The 19,656-nt window shown below is 35.5% G+C and overlaps 4 protein-coding genes across 12 annotated transcripts in view; 1 reads left to right on the forward strand and 3 right to left on the reverse strand.

Moving 5' to 3' along the window:
* LOC107661661 (ras-related protein Rab-3D-like) overlaps window positions 1-535 on the reverse strand; it is a 13,887-nt gene extending 13,352 nt beyond the window's left edge. Inside the window, exons 1-2 of one of the 2 annotated variants that reach the window (XM_016451357.1) lie at window positions 389-535; window positions 169-212 (exon numbers count right to left, since the gene is read on the reverse strand). The gene's annotated coding sequence lies outside the window, so the exon portion shown is untranslated. Of the gene's footprint in view, window positions 1-168; window positions 213-383 lie in introns of both variants that reach the window. The other variant, XM_016451358.1, reaches the window with a different exon arrangement.
* Window positions 536-2,195: 1,660 nt separating this feature from the next.
* Window positions 2,196-10,141, reverse strand: tmem205 (transmembrane protein 205). 6 transcript variants are annotated; one of them, XM_016451368.1, is made up of 4 exons: window positions 9,638-10,141; window positions 3,941-4,049; window positions 3,692-3,855; window positions 2,196-2,798 (listed from the first exon to the last, which is right to left on the reverse strand). In XM_016451368.1, the coding sequence occupies exons 2-4, from the start codon at window positions 4,038-4,040 to the stop codon at window positions 2,496-2,498; spliced, it is 567 nt and encodes a 188-aa protein (XP_016306854.1). In that variant the 5' UTR covers window positions 4,041-4,049; window positions 9,638-10,141; the 3' UTR covers window positions 2,196-2,495. The 6 variants fall into 6 exon arrangements, with proteins under 6 accessions (XP_016306854.1, XP_016306852.1, XP_016306855.1 ...); XM_016451366.1 differs by having other exon boundaries at window positions 9,629-10,141; XM_016451369.1 differs by lacking the exon at window positions 9,638-10,141 and adding an exon at window positions 4,664-4,678.
* Window positions 6,396-8,716, forward strand: elof1 (elongation factor 1). 2 transcript variants are annotated; one of them, XM_016451370.1, is made up of 4 exons: window positions 6,396-6,508; window positions 6,982-7,103; window positions 7,203-7,273; window positions 8,211-8,716. In XM_016451370.1, exons 2-4 carry the CDS (start codon window positions 6,988-6,990, stop codon window positions 8,273-8,275), a joined length of 252 nt encoding a protein of 83 aa, XP_016306856.1. In that variant the 5' UTR covers window positions 6,396-6,508; window positions 6,982-6,987; the 3' UTR covers window positions 8,276-8,716. The 2 variants fall into 2 exon arrangements, with proteins under 2 accessions (XP_016306856.1, XP_016306857.1); XM_016451371.1 differs by having other exon boundaries at window positions 6,426-6,462.
* Window positions 10,142-10,423: 282 nt separating the features above from the next.
* Window positions 10,424-17,830, reverse strand: cnn1b (calponin 1, basic, smooth muscle, b). 2 transcript variants are annotated; one of them, XM_016451360.1, is made up of 7 exons: window positions 17,670-17,830; window positions 14,297-14,418; window positions 14,109-14,175; window positions 12,654-12,758; window positions 12,119-12,235; window positions 11,172-11,318; window positions 10,424-11,063 (listed from the first exon to the last, which is right to left on the reverse strand). In XM_016451360.1, exons 1-7 carry the CDS (start codon window positions 17,727-17,729, stop codon window positions 10,824-10,826), a joined length of 858 nt encoding a protein of 285 aa, XP_016306846.1. In that variant the 5' UTR covers window positions 17,730-17,830; the 3' UTR covers window positions 10,424-10,823. The 2 variants fall into 2 exon arrangements, with proteins under 2 accessions (XP_016306846.1, XP_016306845.1); XM_016451359.1 differs by having other exon boundaries at window positions 10,425-11,063; window positions 12,621-12,758.
* Window positions 17,831-19,656: the final 1,826 nt, after the last annotated feature.

A 19,656-nucleotide genomic window follows, 5' to 3' on the forward strand; every position in this document is an offset into this window, starting at 1 on the left:
AAAGAACAACAAAGACATAATCACGATGGCATGATGAACAAAATGTTAACAGTTCATGTGCTGCATGACCCAAAGTTCATAAAGCTGTTCCCATTCGGAGACAGAGAAAGGTGCATGAGGGTCAAAATGACTCTCAAACGCAAAGACTCAATTAAAGGAGGTTCTTACCTTCACACGGATACTCGGCGGTTTATCTCGTGCTCCGGGACCGGTGTAGTGCCGAAATTTGCACCCTGCCAGATTATGCACCCCCTAGTATTGGTAGGTTTAGGAGTAGGTGTGGGGGAGGGGTTAGGATTAGGGGTGGGGTTGGGATTAGGCAATCAGGTAGCGACTTCAACGAGGGGTGCATAATCTGGCAGGGGTGCAGAATTCGGCACAACACCGGGATTTCCTCGCGTGGAAACGCGAGTGTAACTCCGTCGGTGCGTGTGTGATTGTGTTTGAGTGTGCGTGCTTGCGTGCGTGCGAGCGTGACGGAGATACCGGATCTGAAGTGTTTACACAGCAGCTTCCAGCTCCGTCCCGAAGAACCTGTTCTTTTTCTTCCTCTTTACAAACTTTTCTGCATATACTTTAATGATATAGCAAATGTAAAATAAAAATGATCTATCTAATCTATCTATCATTTTAAATACCTTTTAATTTTCAACTCGATTACTGAATTTGAACTGAGCTAGTAAACAGAATGCAGAATTACAATTTCAATTTTAATATAAGGACGTAGGATTTAAAGAGCCTTATCTGAAATTTTTTTATTTTTTTTTATTTTACAAGTCTTCAAGTTTTAATGTTTTATCGGCCTGGCAGATAAACAGATAGACTTTTAATAAATAAATAGTTTTTTTAAAATACATTTTTCATTACTACTCGGGTGAAAAAAACACTTCATTTCCCAGAATGCCATTACATCCTGTGAGTTGTGGACAATTCAATTCAAATTCCAATTTATGAAATGCAAATCAAGTTAAAGGAATAGTTCACCTTCAGTTGCTGGTCCATCCCCCTTGACTTCCATAGTATGGGGGGGAAAACACTATAGTGTATATATGCAAGTCAATGGGGACCAGCAACTGAAGGTGAACTATTCCTTTAATGGCACCAAATTGGTCACAATCATGCACAAAAGGTATTTAGTTTTTTTGTATGAATAGGGTATTATCACTATAGCAGAATTAATGAAACGACATTCATTAGAATACTCCTTTGCACTTCCTCTCATGTATGTGTCACTGAATTCTGGTCAGCATGTATGTATAGCTGCAGTAAAAAAGCTGTAAATGCAAATAAACACACAACACTTGTTACTAGATGTCTGGAACAACTCTTTCAGAGTATTTGCAGTAAATTGTATTTATTTATTTTAATTAAAACTCAACATGCACAGGTGTTTGATATTTCTTTAACTGAATAAATGCTTGTTCAGTGTCAGTAACAAACAAACAAACAAAAAAACTCAAGATTCCCAATGGACACAAACACGCACAAAGTTCGCTTTCTTAAAATTAAACGGAAAAATATGATAAAAACAGTATGAAACACTTAAAAAAAAATAATATTCACAGCAAAGGTTTGAATATGCAGAAAAATCAACGGAATCACATGTGTATGTCACTGAATCTTCAACAGCACTCTTCTCCATGTCCAGTGATAAAAGGAAGTTTACTTTGCTGTTCAAACATCATGTTTACAAAGTTAATTTACTATTCATTGCTTTTTCCATAGAGTTTAATTGCCATTATAGTGTCATTCATTCTATAGGAAATGTAAACAGCATTTTATGATAGACAATCCTAAAACTGGTCCTCTCATTACCAAGAGCCTTTCCACAAACGGCCCTCCAGTGGGAAAATATATGTATTGTTCACACTGTGAAGCATAAAGGCAAAAACAGGTAAGAATTATAGTACATACTTCACCAACAAATTAAAACACATTCTTTAAGCAATCATAAACAGCTATAATATCACTAATGTAAGTTTAAACAGACGGTCTGTTTATTATAAACAGATCCAGTGCAATTACCCACTTTGAAGCATTTTAAAGTAGGGAGAAATACTGTTAAAATCAATAATATCATTTAAAATGGCTGAGCATGTTTACAAAATAAAAAACGTCATAGGATCCAGACCTAAAAAACGTGTTTTTATCCTTTGTCTGAAAGCAATTCACAAGAATTATGCCTTATATAGAGATTTTTTTTATAAGTCAAAAAATGTCCACATGATTCCTAACATTTCTAAGTGAGAGTCCACTTTTAGGGACTGTAAATACAAAATCAACTGGGCTCTTTTCACTCGGTTCACTTTTGGCTCAAGTCAAGGGGTCTGAATTTGGTTCTTTTAACCTTAACGAACACTAAACACTCTTGTTGTATAAAAACTAGAAGCATTATTGTTATACAAATCAGTCTGACAAAAAGAGAGAACATATACAGGATAATTCTCTAAAAATATCTGTCAGACTGCACTCTTTCTCAAAGACACACAACACACTCATATAGTTCCCAAATGGAGGGCCAGGTAAATGAGATTGATGGTAGTGGAGAAAAAGCCTATGAGGTTGCAGAGGTTGGACAGACCGTGGTAGCGGTAGAAGGTGGTCCTGTGCTCCTTGTATTTCGGGTCCTGCTCACGGAGTTTGGCGTATCCTTCCTTATTGGAGCTCATACCCACCTGATTTCCCAGACCGTGTTCCTTCTCGATCTCCTGCATGACCAGCATGCTCTCTGTGGCAGATGGACCAAACCACTGCGCGTTCAAGCCGGCCATGATCACAGCCACAAAGAAAAGAGTCATCTGCTCAGAAAAATAAAAACAGAGCGAGAGGGGTTGTTTAAAGGAATGGAAACAAAATGAGGAAAGAGGAGCAAAGATTTGTTGAAAATGTACTCACCCTCAGGCCATCCAAACTGTAGAGGAGTTTGTTTCTTCGTCAGAACAGATTTGGAGAAATGTAGCATTGCATCACTTGCTCACCACTGGATCCTCTGCAGTGAATGGGTGCCGTCAGAATGAGAGTTGATGAAAACATCACAATAATCCACACCACTCCAGTCCATCAATTAACAGTTTGTGAAAAGCTGCATGTTTGTAAGAAACAAATCCATCATTAAGGTGTTTTTAACTTTAAACTGTTGCTTCCAGCTAAAATATGAGACCTCTATCCGTAAAATTGCTTTCGCTTGTAAAAAATAAAAATCACCTCATCTGAATCGGGAGAGAAATATGCACAGATCAAGCACTGTTTACAAGTGAAAGCAGTCCAGGACAGTTTTTTTTATATAAAGAGGACAAAATGGGATGGGCTTTTTCACTGGAGGAAGCGTTATTATGGGTTACAGACTCATGTTTTAGCCAGAAGCGATAAAGTTTAAATGTCGTAATGATGGATTTGTTTCTTACTAGTATGCAGCTTTTCGCTTCACAAGACATTCATTGATGGACTGGAGTGGTGTGGATTACTTGTGGATTATTGTGATGTTTTTATCAGCTGTTTGGACTCTCATTCTGACGGCACCCATTCACTGCAGTGGATCCACTGGTGAACAAGTGACGCAATGACAAATTTCTCAAAATCTGTTCCTATGAAGACACAAACTGCATCTATATCTTGAATGGCCTGAGAGCACATTTTCAGCAAATATTCCTTTAATGAATCATGCAGAATGCATAAAGTTTTGATTGGTCACCTGTATGCCCTCATGCCAGTCCAGCAGTTCTCTAGGGTGGTACACAGCAAATATGGCCAGACTGACTGCATTTCCACCCAGCAGACAATAGAAATAAAATGGGAATAACTTGCTTTGCACAAGACCGAACATGTGCATGGATACCTGGGAAATCAGCACAAAACCTGAAAATATAAAGAGGAATTAGAAGTACATATGGCATGTTATATTATGATATAATTATCATAACACTTGCGTATATTAATTTACCTGCTATGAAAGACACCCACACCTGCATTCCCCAGATGAAAGAAATCACCAGAAGGTGAAGCACTTTCACAAAGCCAGTTGGGTCTCCCTCAGTAGCCATAATTAACTTCTGAAAATGGAATAATATTAATAATAATAAAAATAAATAATCAGCATGTTTCAAATAAAGAGGTCTCAAAAAATCTGCATTAGAATACATAAAGATTCACAATCTCATCTAAATATAAAGCTATATATGCAGAACATTTCACAAATTATATATAACATTCATTATGCCGTTATGCGTGCACATACATTTAAAGTGCGTCAGTATAGATAAGAGTTGTGTGTATGTACTGATGTTGATAAAATTGTCGAGAACAACATACAATTGCAAAACAGATCCTGTAGTTTTTGCGCCTAAAAACCTTACAGATGATCCTGATCGGTTATGCTTTTGGATCCGCTAATATAATTTGCACCAGTTTACTTTCTGTCCCGTTAATAACAAAATGACAACAGCACGTTTCAAGACTTCCGCGATAGTCGTTCACGCAATTTCTCTGTTACTTACGCAAGCAGTGACACACTGAACCAATTTCCTTCTTGGTGTCAGTTCCGTCGGTCTATAGAAAATACGTACCCGAGTTTTGAGTCTTTTTATACAAGTCTTTTTCTACGATCAGTTTCGAAGTATATCTTCTGCACAAAATTTCAGCTCCTGTTGCTCGATATCACACCTACCCTGTTAGTCCCGCCCCCGTGCTCACACCACCCAATCACGCTCTCTTATTCAAATATATGGACGTATGTCATCCAATCACGATGCAAGGAGCTGCTTGTCTGTCTAACGCCCACCCAAAATTGTAACTAATTAACTCTAGCAGATAACTATCATGAAATCATTCAGTCATATAGATTATATTTTAAGTTATAACAGTAATATAACAGTCAGTGTTGCTTTAGTATAATGTATGTACTATTATAGTATTTATTAATATTTTCAATGACCTTTTATTTTTATATTTAAGTTTTCATTTTAATTTGAAAGTTTTAGTAATTTTCTTATGTGCTTTTGTCATTTTTAAGTTCTTTTTATTTAGTTTCATTATTTTATTTCAATTTTATATAGGTAGAATACAGACTTTTTTGATTTTCTTAAAATAATTGAATTATAGTTTGTTTATACTCATGTAATTAATTTATTGGGTAATATTGCAGTTCTGATGTTTAACGACAGGGGTCAGAGCATACATACATATACAGTATATATATATATATACATACACACATATATATATATATATACACATATACATATATATATATATATATATATATACATATATATATATAAGAGTGAAAAATTTAAGGGGGTCTGAATACTTTCCGTACCCACTGTATATATATATATATATATATATACTGCCGTTCAAAAGTTTGGGATCAGTGAGATTTGTAATGTTTTTTGTTTTGTTTTGTTTTTTTAAGAAGTCTCTTCTGTTCATCATGGCTGCATTTATTTGATCAGAAATACAGAGAAAAAAAAAAAACAGTAATATTGCGAAATATTATTGCTATTTAAAATAGGCCTAACGGTTTTCTATTTTACTATACTTTAAAATGTAATTTATTCCTGTGATGCAAAGCTGAATTTTCAGCATCATTACTCCAGTCTTCAGTGTCACATGATCCTTCAGAAATCATTCTAATATGCCAATTTATTATCAATAATGGAAACAATTGTGCTGCTTAATATGTTTATGGAGCCTGTGATACTTTTTTCAGGATTCTGAAATGAATGCTTTTATTCAGCAAGTATGTGTTAATTAAGTGATAATAAAAACTTAGATTGTTAGAAATGTTTTATATTTTAAATAAACGCTGTTCTTTTTAAACTTTTTATTCACCAAAGAATCCTGAAAAACAATGCGCAACGAATGAACACAATGATATTCATTGAAATTATACACCGTTTTCTCTCCCCAAATAAACTGTTTTGAACTCTGTTGTAGTTCTGGTGTTTAACATTAGAGGGCGCTCAGATCCCAATAGTATCCAGCTGCAGACCCGCAGCACCAGCAGTTTCAGAACCGCAGCCATAGACCCGCAGCCACAGAACCGGAAGTGGCACACAGGACTAAATGCATCACTATACAAAATAGGTAAAAATATTACAGGTAAATGTGCTTTTTGTGGAGTAATAGAAACCGTTGAACGTGTAATATTAAAATGTCGGAAATATAATATAGAGAGAATTAAATTGATAAAGAACTTAAATGGTAATAATAAAGAAAATAAAAGATAAATTGGATATTAGGAAACGGATTAAGAGAAGGTATTGAAGGTATTAATCAAAGAATAGTAATGGAATATATAGTAGAAACAGGATTAAATAAACGAATTTGATAGTTAAATAAATAAATAAAGCAAAGGAATAGGGGAACAAACAAGCTCTGCGGAATACGCCAAAAAATTCCAAAGAAGAAGAAGAAGAAGACGACCGCGCGGAAGTAAATCTTCTGTTTATTTTTTTGTAGACGGTGAGTGCTGGTTTTCTCAGAGTCGCCTCTCATTAATCGCAGTTTGGTAAGAGATTTTTTTTTGTTTGTTTAAGCATAATGTCTTTCTTAAATGTTTAAGTATAACGGATATCGTGAGTGTTTTGACCATATGGTTTTGCTAGGGTTTTCATTGTATTTCCATTTTACTGATTGTGTTTGTTTTTCTGTGTATATGTTGCTTAGAACCTAGAACACCTTTAAAATATCACAAAACTGTTTAATTGTTTGTCAGTTTGAGACAAAATACACAGTCAATGTGGTTTAATCTAATATCAGAAAGAATGTATATGAATTGCACATTTTTAGATGCTAAATGGCATCACATAAAGGTTACCTTGATCGGTGTTTATGTTGTAAACCTCATGGTTGCTAGAGGCTGTTGCTTCTGTTTGTGTATATTTGACACAAGCAGCTCCTTCATTTAATGTTCATGTATTTAAAGATTGCTTTAAAGTATATTTGGTCTGATTTTATTTGTGCTTTATGTCCTCCATGAAGTAAAAGATGGGACGCAGAAAGTCGAAGAGAAAACCCCCTCCCAAGAAAAAGATGACGGGAAACCTGGACACCCAGTTTACCTGCCCCTTCTGTAACCACGAGAAATCATGTGACGTTAAGATGTAAGAATAAAACTCCTTAAGTGTTACTTAAAGATCTTTTGCATGCAACAAAACAAAAAAAAAAAATCACTAATACTCAACATTTTTACTTTATTCCAGGGAGCGAAGTCGAAATACGGGGATAATATCCTGTACTGTGTGTCTAGAGGAATTCCAGACACCAATAACCTGTATCCTTCTCAAAACCTAACTGAAACAGACATGTATTTGATCAATTAAAAGAGTATGAGTAACTGTATTTATTGCATGATGTATATTATTAATAAAGGAATAGTCCATCCAAAAATAAAAACTTGCTGAAAATGTACTCACCCTCAGGCCAGCCAAGATGTAGACGAGTTTGTTTATTGGAACAGATTTAGAGAAATGTAGCATCACATCACTTGCTCAGCAATGGATCCTCTGCAGTGAATGGGTGCCGTCAGAATGAGAGTCCAAACAGCTGATAAAAACATCACAATAATCCACACCACTCCAGTCCATCAGTTATTGTCTTGTGAACTGAAAAACTGCGTGTTTGTATAAGAAACAAATCCATAATTAAGAGGTTTTAAAATTAAACCTTCACTTCTGACCAAAATATCAGTCCATAATAACGCTTCATCCAGTGAAAAAGTTCATCCCTTGTTGTCCTCTCACATCAAAATCTACCCGAATATTTGTTTAGAACTTTTTTATAATGTTTTCTCTTGTAAACGGTGCTTGATCTGTGCATATTTCTCTCCGGATTCAGACGAGGTGACTGGAGAATACGAATAGAGGACTCGTATTTTAGCCGGAAGCAACGACTTAAAGATTAATTTGTTTCTTACAAACATGCAGATTTCCACTTCACAAGATGTTATCTGATGGACTGGAGTGGTGTGGATTATTGTGATGTTTTTATCAGCTGTTTGGACTCATTCTGACGGCACCCATTCACTGCAGAGGATCCAGTGGTGAGCAAGTGATGTAATGCTACATTTCTCCAAATCTGTTCTGATGAAGAAACAAACTCATCTACATCTTGGATGGCCTGAGGGTGAGTACATTCTCAGCAAGTTTTCATTTTTGGGTGAATTATTTGTTTAATGTGATGCTGGTTCTTGTCCTTAATCTCTCTCTCAGATCTCTCAGAGCCGGTGGACGTGTACAGTGATTGGATAGACGCTTGTGAAGCAGCCAATCAGTAGTTTTGCAGGGTCAAATGTCACAGATGACCAAATACACTTAAAGACTTTAGTTTGTTTGTTTGAAACTTCTGTATTGATTCACTGTTCAATTTTGAATTGAAGCTGAAAGAATGATCTAATAAAGCCACAGAAGGAGGTTCAGGCAACATTGAGATGATGGTTTCAAATCCAGCCTTTTCCCTTTTGTTTAGGGTTACAGAAATGCTGAGAAAATGCAACAGATGTCATTAATAGCCATTTTTCTGTTTTCATTGGTTTCTACTCTTTTAGTTCATCTTGTGTATTTTACAATTTAGGTTTTTATAAGACCATGTAGTATCAATAAATCATTTGCATATTCTCTCTTGTGGAAAACTGTGGTCTGTTTCTGTTGTGCAATCAGTTAAAATGTAATGTTACAAACATTTCCGTTTCATGAAAATAAAGACAAATAATTTGAAAATAGTGATTTATTAGTTTTTCACTTGCTCAGCCATTGTTGGTAAGCCTCATAAATAAAGACATTAGAAGCATTGATGCAAGAGGGACACGCTACATCAACAAAAGGGAGATTCACTGTTTTATGATCTTGTGTTCGGCTGTTCCCAGCGGCAATGCAAAACAATGACATACCGTAACACACAACGTTATATAAATGAAATATACAAATCTGTAATAATTGCAATAACTGAATTACATGATGAGGCGAAATCTAGTCATGTCAAAACTATTTAGTTTAAAATAGCTAAATATATTAACTCTGCACATTAAAACTTATTTTATATGTAGACTCCCAACCATCCTAAATCATGAGCAGGTCTTGCTTGTGATATGATCGGTCGCTTTGATAATTGAGTATCAGGTTTGGCAGGCTAAAATAACGCTCGCATATATGCAAGTTTACGGAATCATTCCTATATAGTCTGGGGGTGACAGTCATTTTTCTAAAAAAAAAAAAAAGCGCCATTGTCAGTTTTGGTTCACATGATTTTTCACAGTATGATTAGGTAATGAAAAAAAACAGTAGTTCTCTATTTGTCTGTCTATGTCTATTTACTTTTATAAAGGATAAACTGAATCAAAAAAAGTTTTGGAATATTTTTGGCCAGACTGCCCCAAATCCTCCCTATAAACAGTCATAATACTAGCTTAATTAATTATAAAATGTCTTTAACCAACTGTACTGTATTATATTTATTAAAATAATGTAGATAAACTGCTTTGTGGACCATCTGTAGCTTGATGAAATACTATTCTGTACTACAAAAGACATCTCTGAAACCTTGAGATTTTAGAACCTCTGGCCATTTTGGATTTCTCATTTTCTTAGTAGTGACTCCACATGCATATGTTATGATGAATGAAGAAGCTTACTGCGTTTACCCCAGCTCCTGGATCAACATTCTCCAATAGCGTTCCTGTCAGTGAGTCAGCGTTTAAGGGCGGGGCTTTCTAACTCAGTTCCTGCAGCTCTATTTAACACATCTGAACCAGCTAATCAACACCTTCGGAATTGCTTGAGAACTACAAGCAGGTGTGCTGGAGCAGGGTTAACACCTTTTCAAACAATTATGCAAAATCGACATTATTTAAACGTTGTTTTGAAGCTTATAGTTGAACGCCAAAACCCAGACAATCTCCTAGATGCAGTAGTTAGGTTAAGTTCATCCGAGTTTCTTCAGGAAATTAACTAGTGGGGCATCTTTGGTGGATTCCTCTTCCTCCATCCAATTAAAAAAGCATCATGGAACCTATTAAAGTGTGCACACCATAGGAGCTGCTGGTGTGACCAAATCCACTTAAATTACACTATAGGTCAGAAGTTTGGAATAATTAAGATATCATTTTAAAAGTCTTTTGTGCTCATTAAGATTGCATTTATTTGACCAGAAATATAGTAAAAACAGTCATATTGTGAAATATTATTATTTAAAATAACTTTTCTATTGTAATATATTTTAAAATTTAATTTATTCCTACAAGTTACAAGTGAAGACTGGAGTAATTATGCTAAAAAAAATCAACTTTGCATCACAGAAATAAATGACATTTTACACTATATTCAAATAGAAAACAGTTGTTTTGAATTGAAATAATGTTTCATTGTTTTACTGTATTTTTAATCAAATAAATGCAGCCTTTGTGAGCATAAGAGACTGCTTTTAATAAACATTAAGAAATCTAAATGATTCTAAACTTTTGACCAGTAGTGTCTATGTAACTATGAGGCATCATAAATAATATATCCATATTTATCATCTGCATTATTTTTTCATATGAGAAAATCTGGCCATGCAGGAGATGGGAGAATTGCACACTCAAAATAACAATAAAATAAAACTGAAAAATTAATCATATTAAAACTACAAAGTGAGAAGCAGGAAAAGCCTGTATGTAAAAAAAGAAAAGTAGAAAAGCTTGTTTTCTACGAAGGTTCTCAGCTTTGATCGGTCGCTGTTATGTCAGGAAACAGTTCAAGCTGCTCCTACTGGTCAACATGAATTTGGAATATCAAAAAGAGTGCAGGTGAACTTTTAAAAAGCAGTGTGCTGGCAGCTGTCTGTTCATCCTAGTCGGAATCCCGATATCCATCCATCTCTGAGTCCTGGCCGTTGTTGATGTAGTCAATAGGGCTGGAGCAGTACTTGCTGTCATACACCTGACGCGGCAGACCGTACACCGTCATGCCGGTCTGGGACGCCACTTTATTGGTGCCCATCTGCAGCGAGACGATAGAGGTGTCGCACATCTCCATGTCCAGCTTCTTATCGAAGATCTGGCGCTTGGTGCCGGGGGCCGTCATGCCGGACTTCAGAAGAGGAAACAGAAAAGAAATAAGCAACAATTTGTGCAATTCACGAACAGTACTAGCAATTGTAAAACAATAAGAGCATGATTATAAAACTGTTTTGAGCACCTGACTAGCTCCTTTGTTGGTGCCCATCTGCAGGCTGATTGTTGATTGGTCCAGAGGATTCTCCATCCCCGTCTTAGGGTCATAGAGGTGACGCCGTGTGCCATAAGACGTCATGCCCTTTTGACTGGCAAACTTATTGGTGCCCATCTGAAAATGCAAAAGAGTGAAAAGAAAAAGAACTGGGAAAATTATATAGATAAAGAATGTCCTGACAATTATATAACATACACTATGGGTCAGAGGTTTGGAATAATTGACATTTTTTTGTTAATTAAAAATTAAATGTTTTTGAAAGAAGCCACACCAGGGTTGCATTTATCTGATGCAGTAAAACAGTAATACTCTGAAATTGTATTACAATTTAAAATAACTGTTTTCTATTTGAATATATTTTAAAATGTAATTTAGTGCTGTGATCAAAGCTGAATTTTCAGCATTCTAATATGCTGATTGGCTGCTTAAGAAACATTCATTTTTATTGTCAATATTGAAAAAGTTTTTTTGCTGTTTAATATTTCCGTGGCACTTTTTTTCAGGATTTTTGATGAATAGAAAGTTCAAAAGAAATCTTTTGTAACATTTTAAAAGGCTTTACTTTCACTTTTAATCAATTTAATGTATCCTTGCTGAATAAAAAGTAATAATTCCTTTAAAATAAAACTTTGGAACAGTAGTGTATAATTTTAAAAACATAAATATAAAATATAACAATATTTAATAAATACATCAAAATAAAATGTAAATAAATATAAAGATATGTATATATAAAATAATATTAATATCATAATATATAATGCTTACCATTGAATTTAATTTGATTTGATCAAAAAATAGCAGTAACAGGCATTGCTATATTTTTTTTCCAATGCATAAGGCTTTAATTTAACCCTTATTTCATTTATTTTTATATTCAAAGAAAAAGGCATTACTGATGAACAACTACTGACCTGCAGACCAATAATGTTGCGTCCTTCCTTTAGTTTCTCAGGAGCAAATTTGCGCTGTTGTTTCTCTGCGTATTTCACTCCAATGTCGTATTTAGAATGGAAGCCTTTAGACTTCGCCTGCATTTCAAAATAATGACAAATTAATACAAGTATGTAAATAATAAAGCAACCAGACATTTTACATTTAAGAAGTGGAAGTATAGGATGTTACTATTTCATATAAAAAACAAACGTATATGTTGAACACACAAAGAGAAGAGAGATTCCTTTTTTGGTGTTTGCTTGACTGTTGGTTTGTGGAAAAACGACTGATCATGCAGCTCAAATACCACATGTTTTGATGTTAATCTCTCTGCTAACAGTTAAACACTCCCATATGAATCTCCTTACTGTGAACTCTCGAAATGTAGATAAAAAGTATGAATATTACAGAAGTTCTTAATCTTCAGTCTGGAGGTAGTCCTTATCATTTCTGTATTGAAATTCATAACGTGTGACTCACCATCCCAGCCAGTGTAATAAGCGTGCACTGGACCTGAGTGTGGTTGACGTTCTCAAACAGGTCGTTGGCCTCAAATATATCATGTGGCCTCAGTCCATACTCTTGAATGGCTCGGACGAAATTACCAATATTTTCCAGCTGCAACAAACAAGGCCAAACCAAGAATAAACTGACATAAACTGAAAAATCTGAAAGTATGCATAACTGATTCCAAAGGAACAATGTGCAGCACCAGAAACCCTTTATATTTGGAACAGAAGATCAGCGGTTATTAGATTTTATGAATGACACAAGCATTCTATTTCGCATAGAACTCGTAACTGTGTATATTCCATGTTTTGAATATGAATATACTGTGTATATTCCATGTTTTGAATATAGAAACCAAAAAATACCTGAAATATGTTATTGATTTCTGTCTCATCCCACATTAAAGTTCCCATGAAATCAAAATTAACGTTTTTTGGGTGTTAGTATCAATATGTTAGTCTTAAGGTTATCTATAAGGCAGTGTGCTCCAAAACAGTGACAAAATTCGCATTTAGAAGATATAAGCATTCAAAGCTTGCAGTTCGTCACTTCCGCCAAAACGGCTCAACGATTTTTTTTTTTTTGACGTCACATCATACTTCAGCTTCTCATCAAACTTTCTGTCCAATCAAATGCTCTCTAGAATCCGAAGCGCCCGCCCCCTACACTATAAATTAGACGCTGAAGCCGCGGCTGAAATCGGTCACTTGTCCACAGAATTAGTATTTTCTGTACAGTGAACGGCACGTAGTCACAGCCCAAGCTGTGATATAAACGAACGCTATTGGCTATTTTAAAAAGGGGCGGGGCTGCTTGATATGTACCGCCCTGTCTTCCTGTTTCAGTTAAAATGACGTCAACACATAGAGTAACGCTGCATGTTTCTAAGCATTTCAGGGGACCTTTAAGGCCTCCAAAGTGTTTTACTACTTGGTTTTCACTCAAACATCTAAACTATGGGCTGAACTTTCTTCATGCCAAACTGTCTGGCTCTTCATATGACTGTAAATTTCTTCTAAAATGACTGTTTAACCGAAGTATAAATACTGAAGACAGGAAGCATTTCCTATGATTCCTAGTCAGGGTTGCCAGGTTTTCACAAGAAAACCCGCCCAATCTCTACTCAAAACTAGCCCAATCGTGTTTCGAGGGGATCCCCAGTTAAAAATCGCATTCCAGGGGGTAAAATACACGTTTTTTTGGTGGGGTTCCCCTGCTAAAATTCGCATTCCAGGGGATAAATAAAATATTATATAAAATAATAAATATCATGTTATTGGAGTCGCTTCAACCCGCAGACATGAAAAACAACCCGCGGCAACAGTGTTAAAGTAGCCCAATTCCGCGGACTTGGCAACGCTGTTCCTAGTGCAGATCACATTTAATCGTGTCAGCGCCTCCTGCTGGACCTGAACTGGAACAAGCAGATATGCTTGCAAATGTGATATTCTTGCTCACCTGATGCCAGTTTTGAGGAGAGTTGTTGATCTTTTTAACAGAACCGGGCTGAAGAGTGTTGATAAGCCTGCTCATAAAAAATAAACATGTAAAAACGAGTGACTGATTAACATCCTTTGAATAATCTGTTATTTGAACTTCATAGCTGTTAATGAGCTACAGATTGAATGAATCAGGGCATCACTCACCCGCAGAGTATTACTCCGTCTTTCAGCCCCTCCATGAAGTTCTCGGGAAGTTTACGGCCCGTGACTTCGCTGATCCACAATCTTAGCTCCTCCTCCTTATTTGGGTCATATTTGTGGGCCAGCTGGAGGTCAAAGGTCAAAACATTACTACACACATCTAACTTGCAGAATTTATATACTCTACAGTACTTTTTTTAAAGAATTATTACACATACAGCGTTTATTTCATTTGCTGCACTGAATGGCTAGTTAAATTAAAAAAATAACAGTCAAATAAAAATCTGAAAATATAAAATAAACACTTAAATATACACTTTTACTCACACATACACTTTACTGTGTGGGGTCAGTAAGATTTTTTAATGTTTTTGAAATAAGTCTCTTATGCCCAACAAGGCTACATTTATTTTGAAAAAAAAAAAAAAAACAGGAAAACTGTGATCATGTAAAATATTATTATAATTTAAAATAACTTTTAAATGTAATTTATTCCTGTGATCAAAGCTGAATTTTCAGCATCTTTACACCAGTCTTCAGTGTCATATGATCCTTCAGAAATCATTCTAATATGCTGATTTGCTGATCAAAAAACATTTTTTGGTCAGTGTTGAAAACAGTTTTACTGCTTAATATTTTGCAAGTATTAACCTCTTTCAAAATAATTTTTTTTTCTACCTTTTGAATAGTAGCTTATAGTGTATAAATGTTAAAAATAAAATCTTGCTGTTGATTACAAAAAGATGAATGACAAGACATGCATATTTGCTCTTGATCCAAAACATTTTCTTGATGAAAATGACCATTTTCTAGCATGTTTCTTCCAAATAAACTCCATAACTTATTTTTAATGTTTCCCTTTGTCTCAGTTCATCAGACAGATGGATTTCTTAAAATAAAACATTATGGATGGCTGAGCGAGTTGTAAAGGAAAAGAAGAAGTGGAATATAAAATATAAGGTTGGGAATGCTGGGGACATTCCTGCATGCAAAAACTTGGATCGTCTCCTTTATTGTATTGCTGCGTTGGCAAATATTTACTCCCAACAGCTACGCAATAGATCACAGTCTTTCACTCCTGAAGTATTTCTAATAAAGGAAGAACAAGACAGAAAAAAGGAAGAGAGAGAGAGAGCGAGAGATCTGAGAGAGCTGTTTCTCCCAAGTTTGGTGCGCTGGTGTGGAAGCCAAACAAACGCTGTAACTTTAAATCAGTGTTATTGTTGGCCTTTTCTCTCTTTCTGTCCTCCATGTCACTTCTCTATCCACAGCTGCGTGTCTCATCCGATCAGCCCTCCATTCTGATTTTTAGCTCCTCACTATCGTTTCTTCTCGCTCCTGTCTGCTCGTGTGAAGTGACGTACTTAGCACACGCTAAATGTGTCCGATAAAAGAACACCAAGACCGATAGCACTCATACCCTTCCAAGGAATTCTGCTCAGAGCTTGATTTATTGTTTTTCTCTCATTCTGGACATCTGGAACAGACCTCAGTCTAACTCTATATAGTCCAGGCCAAGACCAGGTTTTTTTAAAAGCAGGAATCATGTCACAGACTGCCTGGATAACATTCCTTTACACCCTTGGTTATACTAGAAATACCTGCATGTTGTACATTGACAGTTATTTTTAGCAGTTACACTGTATATGATTCCTAACTCCTAAAAATAAAGGTTCTTTATCTGCATCTATGATTCTGTGAAGAACCTTTAACATCCCTGGAATCTTTTCGCTACACCAAAGTTTCTTTATATAGCGGAAAATGTTTCTTCAGATTTTTCAAATTTTCTTCACACTAAGAAAAAAAGTGGTTCTTTTAAGAACTGACTGAAGGCTTTTGATGGTTCTTCTATTTCATCACTATGAAAAAACCCTTTTGGAACCTTTATTTTTTAAGAGTGTATAGATTTCCCCCCCCTCACTATTAAAGACCAGATAACTTTGAATTAATGTTCTATTAATGCTACTGGAAGAATGTTTGTTCATGACTTTAAAAGAATCTTGCCAGAAAGTTCTGCAAGCGTTCCCTGTTGGCTGGAACAAAGATGATCTTCCAGTATTAGGATGTCCAACAATGCTCCTCCTTATTCTAAACTGTTTACAACATGTTCCTCTTCCCAGATATTGTGAGTGAACACAACTCTTCCTTATATGGGGACCGAAAACCACATACCTAGTGCTCAGGAAGACACTCCTGACATAACACCAATGACATGCAGAATCCACAGTGTGACACCTGAAATTGTGCAGCATGACTTCTGGTATACCAGAGAACACAGATATGTGTGGTGCTCAGGAAGCGGGATGGGGATGTCAATGACAGCTAAAGGCAAAAAGCCAAAATTTGAGGTATTTTTAAAAGTGGACCACTAATGGGAATAAATGTGGCAGAATCAATTAAATTATGTCATGAGGAACATAAGTACATTACTTTAGTACAGAATGATATGATCAAGGACAAAAACTATGACTGAGGGATGACATCACAGGCAAAGCTGTCAAATATTTCAATTTGACTGAAATGGTTTTCGCCATTTTATAGACACAACTTCATCAAAACAATGCGCAAATTTGACTAAAATCAACTAAACAACAATTTGCACCTGCGTTCATGACATTTCATAATTAGGAATGAGTGCTAGATGTCAACAATGACAATAATTCCGTGTTTTGATAAAGTTCTGCTAAGTTAGTACAGTTTAGCTAGAAGCTGAGGCGAGTTTATCCATTCATAATTTCAGCTTTGTTATGGATGTCACCACATTTTACACTTTAATAGGGCACATTATTGACAAAATGTATATTTTTGACCACTTGTCCGTGTTCTGTTTTAAAATATTACAAAGTAATTTCTGATCGCAGTGCGAATTATAGCCTACTTTCGGCGTCTCTAGCACAGCTAGCTAAACGTTCACATTTCTAAGGCGTTTAAAACAAAACAATAATCATATGTGTGCAATATAAACCTTTAATACGGTGAAAATAAGCCTACTCGCTCCAAAAAGAAAGCGTTCGAGCTGTGAAGTGTTGCTATGGAAACGTTCTTTATGAACGCGCTTTATTCTCTTTTTAGCGCACGTAGCATACTTTAATTTTTTGGTTACTGAAATTCAGTTTGAAAGATTACACTTTTAAACCCGCTTTTCCTTCTTAACCTTTTGTTTTATCTTACTTTGGTGCAGACTGGTTTGGATCCTCATAATTCACACCCTGTTGTTGACATATTTGAATTGATGGCAGCACTTAAAAAAGTATAAAAAATCCTTGTATAGGCTATATTACAGAATAAATGATACTCTGAAATGTTTAACTTGAGTAGCGCACGTGCTGCCTGCGCATCTTTGACAGCTGTCAATCAAAGCAGACGCCTACCTTACCTTACTCTTGACCTCCGCAGACAGTCCGAAAGCGGGTCCGCTCTTGAACTGCGTTGTCATTGCGCTTTTCAACGGATTCAGACGAGAGGATGGCGATATAATGTTAGATCTGGAATCTCCAGTGCAACTGTCCGATCATGTGGGAAGGTTTGGGCCACATCTTCTTTGCCACAATCTTTTTTAAGCTCTTCCCATTTGTGCGTGTGCGGAGCGAGCGCTGATTGGCCGAGGCCGACGTCCAATTGCGACGTCACGCCGCTCTGTTAAAATGATGTCAACGGCATGGCATTAAATGCGTCCAATGTCACTTTTTCCACTTTGAAGTGAATTAGGGATGCCTCTGATTTGTCTTCAGGGAATCTCAGCTGGTTTTGTTTTAGATTTTACAGTGGACATCAAGTGGGTGTCATATATATATGTATATGTCATATTATATATATATATATATGAATGAAGAGTTCAGATAAGCCTCTTAGTGCCATCTGAAAATTTCTTCTAAAATTATAATTTTTATCAGGCTCCAATGTTTAGGTTCAGTAATTTCACTTTAATGGCAATGTTTGGGTCCTTTTCTATGCCATTAAAGTGAAATAACTGAACATAAATATAGGAGCCTGATAAAATGATGAAAATTTCAGATTGCACTTAGAGGCTTTTGCATCTGAATTCTTCATATAGATAGATAGATAGATAGATAATGGTTTTAGTGCTCTGTTTTATTGAATCTCTCGCCTAATTGCTCACGACAACATGGCAACATTATAAACATAAAATAAATATAAATAAATATATCCTATTAGAAATAAATGTTACTTTTTATTCATATACATTTTAATATACACTGTGGCCCACTTTTGTGATTTTTAGTCTCTCTCTCTCTTTTTAAATCAAGTTTGTTTTAGAGCCAACAAATGTAGACTTTTATTTATTTATTTATTTTTACATGTGACAGGACATAGTAGGACAAGATATAAAAAGACAAAACCATATAAACTCCGATCTGACTATGTAACGAAGAGTAAAGAATAAAGAAGAGGGGGGGGGGCGGGGATATAATAAAAGTAATAATACAATTAACAATACAATTTAAATTAAAAAGAAAAAGATGGAGAACAATTAAGTAGAGATGAAAGAAGAGTGTCTCTGTGTTATGCCTTGATGCAGATGAGCTGATTTTCCTTTTTCATTGCACTACGTTATTCTGATACAGATGACAAGCCATAGGAATGTGGGGCCAGGAGTGTGTCGTCCAGTCAGAGAACATAAGCTGCTAAAACCTCCTGATCCACCAGCACAGCACAGTGTGATGTCATCATGAGGAATGAAACTAAGACAGCATGATGTCGTGATTTAATCAATGATGTTTTGACACTTTATAGAATCTGTTTTAATGTTATTTGATCACACACTCATTCACAGTTATGTTTAACGGAGTTTCAGTAATAGTATGGATAGACACTTTTATACTAGTGCATCCAGAGGGAATATTTTACATCAGATACTCTAAGTGCTCAATCAAAAACACAGAAGCACAGTCTTAGATCTAGAATGTTTCATAACAAATCTCAGTAAAAATGTCACATAAAGCAGTGGTTATGAAAGTGCTGATATGAAAGGACAGGGTCTGAATGATTGTCCTAACATTTACACATGTGCTCTTTATCCAGCACTGTAATCCATGGCTTATCTGACCGCAGACTCACAAACTCCTGCAAATGTTAAGAAATATGGCTAATTAAGATTTGTGAAAGTGGTGAAATAAAAGATAGGTGTGAAGGTTGATTAAACTGATTAAAATAAAGGATACAATGACTTTAGTCATGATAACTAAAATAATTATCACAAAAAACTGACATGCAGCTATTTAGATACAAAAATATATAAACAATTTTGTAAAAATATATTTAATATAATTCTATCTATCTATCTGTCTATCTATCTATCTATCTATCTATCATCTATCTATCTATCTATCTATCGTCTGTCT

Source organism: Sinocyclocheilus anshuiensis, unplaced genomic scaffold, assembly GCF_001515605.1.
Source record: "Sinocyclocheilus anshuiensis isolate Anshui unplaced genomic scaffold, SAMN03320099.WGS_v1.1 scaffold207, whole genome shotgun sequence".
NCBI lineage: Eukaryota > Metazoa > Chordata > Actinopteri > Cypriniformes > Cyprinidae > Sinocyclocheilus > Sinocyclocheilus anshuiensis.

Excerpts from the sequence above, each read along its gene's own strand:
- tmem205 (XM_016451368.1), bottom strand. The coding sequence starts at position 4,040 with ATGGCTACTGAGGGAGACCCAACTGGCTTTGTGAAAGTGCTTCACCTT. Across the intron at positions 3,856-3,940 it reads GTGGGTGTCTTTCATAGCAG|GTTTTGTGCTGATTTCCCAG; the intron begins GTAAATTAATAT and ends TTATATTTTCAG. Across the intron at positions 2,799-3,691 it reads ACTGGCATGAGGGCATACAG|ATGACTCTTTTCTTTGTGGC; the intron begins GTGACCAATCAA and ends TTTTCTGAGCAG.
- elof1 (XM_016451370.1), top strand. The coding sequence starts at position 6,988 with ATGGGACGCAGAAAGTCGAAGAGAAAACCCCCTCCCAAGAAAAAGATG. Across the intron at positions 7,104-7,202 it reads AAATCATGTGACGTTAAGAT|GGAGCGAAGTCGAAATACGG; the intron begins GTAAGAATAAAA and ends ACTTTATTCCAG. Across the intron at positions 7,274-8,210 it reads ATTCCAGACACCAATAACCT|ATCTCTCAGAGCCGGTGGAC; the intron begins GTATCCTTCTCA and ends TCTCTCTCTCAG.
- cnn1b (XM_016451359.1), bottom strand. The coding sequence starts at position 17,729 with ATGACAACGCAGTTCAAGAGCGGACCCGCTTTCGGACTGTCTGCGGAG. Across the intron at positions 12,759-14,108 it reads CTCCTCAAAACTGGCATCAG|CTGGAAAATATTGGTAATTT; the intron begins GTGAGCAAGAAT and ends TGTTTGTTGCAG. Across the intron at positions 11,319-12,118 it reads GCAACATTATTGGTCTGCAG|ATGGGCACCAATAAGTTTGC; the intron begins GTCAGTAGTTGT and ends TTGCATTTTCAG.